Below are 8,804 nucleotides of genomic sequence, written 5' to 3'. Positions count from 1 at the left end.
ACATAGTAGGCAACAAATTTTCTTCTACTTGTCACTGTAAGCTAATCAAAATTTTAGGCACATAACAGGTTTAATGAATAAAAACATACTTTACACAACTAATGGTAAAATATTTAAAGCAACAATTTCAAAATAGCAAAAAGAAAATCAAAATATGAGAAGAGCTCATATTTGGTGTCTTCATGACACCAAACAAATATGAAGCTGTTTCAATAGCTCTGTTATTCATAAATTTGACTAAAATAGTGCATATTATGATTATCAAAAGATTATCATTTGCTACTGAGCTAGCAGCGCAAAATGAACTATGGTTCTTAATAGGATTTTAATTATATGATCTATTCAAGTTATTGGTAATCGGAATTTATTACATTTGCAATGTTTGAGTAGAAAAACACAGGATGTAAGTGCGCCCCCATGTGGCTACAGACTAGTTTGTAAGAATGTCAGAAAAGACCTAAATTGAAAGAGCTTTAACTGATTCTGTTGTCTACTGAGTACTTACACCATCTCAGGCAGGGGGTGACTCTGCTATTTTTAAAGTTATTCAAAGTTAGGAGAGTCACAGTTTCTCAATAGTTCTTACAAGTATTTATTTTTAGTAGCTAAATATGTTAATCAACATGTCCACCTCTGATTCTGAAGTGGTGTAAGAGTAAAAGACATAAATCAACACAAAACACTTTTTCCTGATACACATATTGCTAGATTAAAAGTCAAGCCTGAGTGAGTCTCTATGTATTTTATAATACATTTTGTGATTAAATAAGGTAATGAATCAAGTAAAGACTTTGTAGTAGGGCAGGTCCATGGCCTGAAAAGTAGTTTGCACACTTGTGTGATATATATATGAAAACTGATACTTTTAAGAAATGTTGTCAATTAACAAGATATTGTATATCTATAATGTATATTGAAGATTTCACAGAATTTTAAAGCCATTTTCCATAGAATGTTTTGTCATTTTGTAGAGTTGCCAATGATTTTATTTTGATACAAAGATATTATTTAGTTAATAGTTTTTTTCAAACATGATCTTAGCTAAAAGGCCATCTATATACTCTTCTTCATTTAACTCTCTAGTCACTAGCCCCATGATGCAAAGACTTATCTATTGACTTATTCACACATGTGGAAAATCTCTGCAAAGAGTAGTTGTTCCCTGACCAGGCAGTGGTGCAGTGGTTAGAACGTGAGCCTGAGACACTGAAGACCCAGGTTTAAAACTTTGAGGTCACCAGCTTGAGCACAGGTTCATCCGGCTTGAGTGTGAGCTCACCAGCACGGGTTCGCTGGCTTGAACATGGGATCATACACATGACCTCAAGGTCGCTGGCTTGAGCAAGAGGTCACTGGCTCAGCTGGAGTCCCTACTCCCCCCCCCCCCCGCCATCAAGGCATGTATGAGAAAGCAATCAATGAACAACTCAAGTTCCACAACAAGTTGATGCTTCTCATCACTCTTTCTGTTTGTCCCTCTTTCTCTCTCATTCTCATTAAATTACAAGAGAAGAAAGAGTAATTGTAATATAAGCCTGCACCTGAGTTAGTGCAGTGTGTCCAAAATTGGACAAATCTTAGAAATAAATGAGTTGGGAGGGCTAAAGATATAAGGTAAGCAGGATTCAGAACATTCTTAGTCCAGAAGAAAAACCTCAACTCACAGAAAAGGAAAATATTAGTATAATCACACTTGAACTGTAAATGATAACGACTAAGACTTCTTTAAGACTCTGAAAGCAAAAACCCTAACTGTACAGTTAAAGCATTGAAACAGGTGTTTCTGTTCTAAGTAACTTGACATTCCTGGACTGAGTGTTTCTTCCCGCTAAAGCACAGCTTCCCATATTTTCAATTTTGTTACTTTTTAAAAATTAACCCAAAATGTTATACATATATGCCAACTTTTTTATTAAAAACTTTAAAAGTAAAATTAAAAATAAACTGCAATTTAAGGATTTTAATCATTAAAGAAATAATGCAAACATCTATTTTATATTTGTTCTATTAAACATTTCTTTACTTAATTAAAATTTATTGTTAGCAGAGTAAGTTTTTGATTTTAAAGAGAAGTGTTAAAATTTTAATCACAGGATTAGAAAAATTAAAATATTTTGTTTAATAATATAGATAGCTCTAACTTTTGTTTGATCATGTAACATATTTTTTAAGTTCTCAGATAACAATATTTTATAAATAAATATTGACGCCTGTCATTGTCATTTTTTTGCAGACTAAAATGAGTTATATATTTTTAAAAGACAAATCAAACTATTTTGTACCCCACCCTTTCTACCCATGTCACCTAAGAGAGGAAGTCTAATGGTAAGTCAGAGTTAAAATCTAAATGACAATAATAGTAATATTTCAAAAAACGTCTTGTTTCTTTCTGGAAAATTCTCACACTAAAGGGAAAAAACAAGTTAAAGTAGAGCTGAAGAGAAAAAAAGACAAAGCACAATGAATGAAATGATAGCATTTGCAATCTTAATTTAAAATCACAAAGCATTAAATATCTTCCAACAAAATGAGGGTTATTATCATATAGATACTGTTTTTTAGGCAGAAGATTTTATTGAGTACCTGAACTTAACATTTTTTATGCTTTTTTGGGGGTGCGGGATTCTTGGTATCTTAGAAATATATATTTGGCAAAGTAATTTCAAAATAATTTTTCTTATTATAACTTTTTTTTACTTGACAAATTCATTCCCAACTCCTTTAGTGTTTTTGAAGATAAAGCCAGAGACACTCTCCTCAAGGTAACTTACTGAATAGTAATCATCTCTATGTTTTTAGGAAGGAAATGTGTTCTTGACAATGAATCAGAGCCACGAAATCAACCTGAGCCCTGAGCTACAGGTGGGCGAACTGCTTGATTTAGGTTCCTTCTTCTCTTCTAGAATGGAAAACCCTAATTAGCTCTGTTTTCAGAGCAGTACTAAATCTCACACATTGACTATATTCTGACCTGTATCATCTTTTTCTACAAATGTTGAGAGGAAATATTGTATAATATTGAAGCGGGCTTGAAGAGTATATGTTGTAAATGGTACACACTATAAAAGAGAAAAGTCATATTTTGTGTTTATAAATAATATGATTTGGATTGTAAGGCACCAAATTAGCTTTTAAAAAGGAGGCTTTGACCATTAGCATACCATGTAACATTTAGAATGAACCATATGGTACTAACAGAGAAGCTCAATATTTCTCTTTTTAAAAAGTTTCCTAATTATTAACTCTTTCTACTTCTTATTCACAATACCAAAACATACTAGTGCTAAGACATTGAATTATTTTTATCTCTTGCAATCTAGAATTGATCCCAAACCATCGATTATAATAATGTTCCTTGCTATTCTGGAATAAGATGTGGGAAACAAGTGCTCCATTGAGAACTCTTGTTTACCATAACACCTGTACACTGTGTACTTGACCACACATGGTCCCACTTTCAACCAGCTTGCGGTAAAGAAATTGATTAGTAAAATTCTCACTTCTAGGGGTAAATCAAGCATTAATTATATTTTCTAAGGAAAATAAGTAACAGATAAAATTGCATGCATTTTTTTTTGCATATATAAGTTCCCATCCACAAGTAAACATTTCATTTGCAGCTGGCTGAATAGGAATAATGGATCAATAAGATACCACATGTATCACCTGTGAGTAATCTTTACAGATACAGTTATATTTCAACAAAAAATGAATGCCTCTCAAAATCTGGTCAATGGAAATAATATGGATTATCTTGCATTTTTTATTGTTCTAGGATTAAAAATAGACCACAATGCAGAAATTAATTTTCAAGCAAATTTGATGTCAGTAATATATAATGATATAGACTTTCCAAAATGTATCAGACCTGAGGACATCAAAGACACCCCCAACCTCAATGTCCCAGAGAAATAAAAACTGATTCAGATACAGGGGACAATAAATTAAAACTTTGTGTGATAACATTTTGTGAAAACTTTTTGCTTTATAATGCTAATCCTATTTCTAGATAAGTTAATAATTATTAAAACTAAACACATCACACAGCACCTTTTCTTTTATATCTTGAAAAACATACATGAGCAAGAATAGAGGGGGGAAAGGGATTAATTAGAAAAGTCCACAGTCTTTCAGATTCTCTTTGATTATTATGTCTGTAACTGCATCAAACACGAACTTGACATTTTGGGTATCGGTAGCACAGGTCATGTGGGAATAAATTTCCTTATCTTCCTTCCTTAAATTCAGGTCTAGAAACTGGTTCTTGATGTAGTTCCCTGCATCTTCAAATGTATTTGGCCCTTGTTAAAAAGAAATTAAACATTAATTGCATTACAAAATAGAATTATAAATTCAGTAAGTTTTAGATTTTACTATGTATGCTTCTATTTGATGTACTCAGTATTAACAAATCAATATTGGTGCCCTAGCCAGATAGCTGGTTTGTCTAGAGAAGTCATTCTGATACAAAAAGGTTGCGGGTTTGGTCCTGGCCAGGGCACCTTCAGAAACCGATCGATGTTTCTGTCTCTCCATCTCTCTCTCTTCTTCTCTGTCTAAAATCAATAAATACATTTTAAAAAGCAATAGTCAATTATCTGGGATTTATGAAATACCTATTTTTTTTTTTTTTGCTGGGAACTATAGCGGTCTTCAAGTGGCTAAAATTTAACTTCTCTATCAAAAAGCTCACAATACAGAATAGTAGGTCAATGTATGAGATTTAGTACTAATATATTTACACAACCAAGCGAGTAATAAAGCATATTTATGTGTGTGTATGTCAAAGGCTGTGAGTGTATCTGTGTATCTGTGTCTTAATATGAACTAAACGAAAAAAAGAATAGAAATTTTAGAGTGAACTACAGAGTGAGGCTGTATTTTAACTACACCTTGAGAAATAGCTAGAAGGTAACAAAAACTGTATGAGTAAAAACTGAAAGTGAGAGTGAGAATAGCCTGTTACAGTGGCCTTGCATGTAGGGCTGAGAAGTTAATGTGCATTTTGGAGAATCTGGTTGGATGAAAAGGAAAGATTTTTGTAGAGGGATTGTAAGAAGTAGAATAGATAGTATGAACAGCCAGATTGTGAACTATGTTTCTAACTAAGCAAAGTCGCTATAATGAGAAACCTGTTGGGACCTAACTATTCTTAACTGATATTTTAGTAGTTAAATAAAGAGCCAATAAAGACTGTGCTCGAGAAAGTTTATACTAGTAGCCGGACACACAATGGGTCAATTGGGTAAAGGCAGAAATTAAATAAAAGGGTTAACAAATACAGAGCACCTAAAACAGACCCGCTGATGGCTTACCAGCAGAAGACGCTTAGTGGGGACCTAACACAGGACACAGCAGTAGCGTAAAGATTTTCCCATTTTACTGTTAACAGGAGAAAAATTCCTCTAGGGACAATCTTTAAAAAAATGTAACATAACTAAATCCTAAAACACTGATAATCCCAAATGCCGGCAAAGATGTGGAGCAGAGGAACTCTTACTTATTGCTGGTGGGAATGCAAAATAGTGCAGCCAGTTTGAAGGCAGTTTGACGATTTCTGACAAAGTTAAACATAGTCTTATCATACAATCCAGAAATTGTACTTCTAGGCATTTACACAAAAACTTATATGCACACAAAAACCTGCATGTGGGCCCTGGCCGGTTGGCTCAGCAGTAGAGTGTCGGCCTGGCGTGCGGGGGACCTAGGGTCCATTCCCGGCCAGGACACATAGGAGAAGCACCCATTTGCTTCTCCACCTTCCCCTCCTTCCTCTCTGTCTCTCTCTTCCCCTCCCACAGCCAAGGCTCCATTGGAGCAAAGATGGCCCGGGCGCTGGGGATGGCTCCTTGGCCTCTGCCCCAGGCGATAGAGTGGCTCTGGTAAGGCAGAGCGACGCCCCCTGGTGGGCAGAGGGTCGCCCCTGGTGGGCGTGCAGGGTGGATCCCGGTCGGGCGCATGCGGGAGTCTGTTTGACTGTCTCTCCCCATTTCCAGCTTCAGAAAAATACAAAAAAACCCCAAAAAACAAAAAAAAAAACAAAAAACCTGCATGTGGATGTTTGTAGCAGCTTTATCCATAATTATCCTAACCTTGAAGCAACCAAAATTTCCTCTTTTTTTTTTCTTATTTGAGAGGAGGGGATGCAGAGACAGATTCCTACATGCACCTTGACCGAGATCCACCCCACAAACCCACTAGGGTGTGATGCTCTGCCCATACGGGGTATTACTCCATTGCTCAGCAACCAAGTTCTTCTTAGCATCTGAGGTGACGGCCATGGAGCCATCCTCCATGCCTGGAGCCAACTCGCTCCAATCAAGCCATGGCTGCAGGAGGGGAAGAGAAAGAGAGAAGCGAGAGGGGGAAGAGTGGAGAAGCAGATGGGTGCATCTCCTGTGTGCCCTGATCAGGAATCTAACCCAGGACATCCGCATGCCCAGCTGACGCTTAACTACTGAGCCAACTGACCAGGGCCTCAAGATGTCCTTTAATAGGTGAATGGATAAAGAAATTGGTTTGTTTATGGGATGAAATATTATTCCACAATAAAAACAAATGAGCTAGAAAACCAAGAAAAGATAAGGAAGACATAGAGGCATATTGCATTGAACATTGAAAAGTGAAAGAAGTTAGAAAATGCCACATACTGAATAATTCCAACTATGTGACATTCTGGAAAATGCAAAACTAAAGAAACAGTAGAAACATCAGTGTTTGCCAGGGGTTGTAGGGACAGGAAAAGTGCAAGTATATGTAGGGTCATAAAAATATTCTGTAAAATGCTGTAATGGTGGATCTATGGGAAACCCAACAGACCTGTCCAAAACAAAGACTTAATGCTAATGCAAACTACTGACTTTAGTTAATAATGTACTGATATCTGTTTATTGATTGTAACAACCTGTGGGAGCTAAACAGACAGGAGGAGTATATGGAAACTCTGTATTTTCTGTTCTAAACTAAAAACTGTTCTAAGGAGTAAACTCTAGTAGTTCAAAAAAAGAATTATTATGAGTCTATGTTTAATTTATAATATTCAACAGAGAATCATGATATTTAATCATATAATAAATGTGTGAATATATAATTAATATTTATAAATACAGAAGAAAGATATTAGCACTAATTATGGACTAGCACATACAACTATTTTGACAGAATTCAATACTCCTAGTAACATCTGGGGTACCTATGTATCAAGTGGTGTAATCAGCTTGTGTTTGTGTTTAAATCATAAATATTTCCATCTTACCCAATTTTATTGAAAACAGAACATATAACTAGAGAAAGTCTCTAAAGGTAAAATAACCCTCTCTAGAACCTGACATTTATAGTCATTGATTAATATGATCAGCACTAAAACTCTAGGACCTAGGGAAATTAGAAAAAGAGAAGGTACAACTCAAATTCATTCATGCTATTCTTCAAGAAACTTAATTCAGACTTTGAGGAGCCCCTGAGATCCAATATAGCATTACAAGCTTTCATTAAGAAATATATTAAAAATTCCAATTTAAAATAAAATTTACAATCCTATTATAATGCTTAAGATAATAGTTTGCAACAATTTTTGATGCATTATTTGGAATAGCAACCCCCATCTGTCTATCTAACCACCTCCCATTTATTCATGAGGACTTTGCTTTAATGCAGACTGTGTAGAAAGGTTTCCTCTTTTTAAGGTTCTTTCTAGTTTGGATCATACACATGACTCAAAAAGTATCACAAGCCTCAACCTCATAAATATTATATGTTAAGATCTTGATAGGAAAGTATATATCTATACAAGAATTTATATACTACTCTGTAATTAAATGGAAACAATCATACCTGTGTACTCTGGAAAGCAGATACTAAGATGAACTTTGGTTATTTTTTCTTGAAAGAGATCCTTTTTATTGAGAAAGAGGACAATGGAGGTGGTTGCAAAGTACTTGTGATTACAGATACTGTTGAACAGGTGAAGGCTTTCATGCATTCTGTTCTGTTTGGTTTAAAAGATGAGAATGTGTAGAATTATTTATTATTTGCCAAATGTTAATGTTCAGCATTATAAACAAGGATATAGAATTAACATCTTTGGAAGAACTTCATTGAGATGAAACATGTGGTTGTAATATCAGAAATTAAAAATGCTTATTTTCTACCCTGGCCTTATTTTCCTCTTAGACTTACCGCTTCTTCATCCTCCACTAGGACCATGTCATAGGCACTGAGTGCAGCACAGAATATAATGCATGTAACTCCTTCAAAGCAGTGGATCCATTTCTTTCTCTCAGACCTCTGCCCACCTACATCGAACATTCTTTAAAATAAAAAGAATAACATCTCACATATACCCTGCAAAATTCTCATTAACATTTAGAGTTATAAATGGATACTTTTCTATCTCTAAAATATATTCTTTTCATTTTTATTGATTATAAAATGTCTTATTTGGCCAATTTGCTGTTTAACAACCAAAAATGAAATTTTATTGTTTTTTTAATTCACACAAACTATAGTAAAATAATTTATGCACTGACTTTGAGCACGTGAGAAATTTAAAGTAGTTTTAAGTTTTAGTAAAACATTGGTTAATCTTAGAGGATTTTAATCAAAATCTATATGTGATCTTAAATTAATATAAACCACAAGAAGTTCAAAATCTGTCATAGTTCTGATACTATGATTCTTGGCTCTTTTCTTAGCTCTTCCTACATTTATTCATTCATTCACTCATTTATTCAAATGGTTATTGGCCTTGATCATGAACTAAAAAAATTCATATTGTTAAAATGGCCATGCTACAGATTCCATGC

General features: G+C 34.5%; 1 protein-coding gene across 1 annotated transcript in view; it reads right to left on the bottom strand.

Moving 5' to 3' along the window:
* Window positions 1-4,063: 4,063 nt before the first annotated feature.
* Window positions 4,064-8,804, bottom strand: part of GNAT3 (G protein subunit alpha transducin 3) — a 54,123-nt gene continuing 49,382 nt past the window's right edge. The window contains exons 6-8 of the mRNA XM_066240365.1: window positions 8,179-8,308; window positions 7,834-7,987; window positions 4,064-4,301 (exon numbers count right to left, since the gene is read on the bottom strand). Of these exons, the coding sequence (XP_066096462.1) occupies window positions 4,111-4,301; window positions 7,834-7,987; window positions 8,179-8,308 (475 nt within the window). The 3' untranslated portion in view covers window positions 4,064-4,110. The remainder of the gene's footprint in view (window positions 4,302-7,833; window positions 7,988-8,178; window positions 8,309-8,804) is intronic.

This window comes from Saccopteryx bilineata, chromosome 7 (genome assembly GCF_036850765.1).
Source record: "Saccopteryx bilineata isolate mSacBil1 chromosome 7, mSacBil1_pri_phased_curated, whole genome shotgun sequence".
Lineage (NCBI taxonomy): Eukaryota > Metazoa > Chordata > Mammalia > Chiroptera > Emballonuridae > Saccopteryx > Saccopteryx bilineata.
Note: the sequence above shows the minus strand (reverse complement) of the source record. Positions and strands in the feature narration are given on the sequence as shown.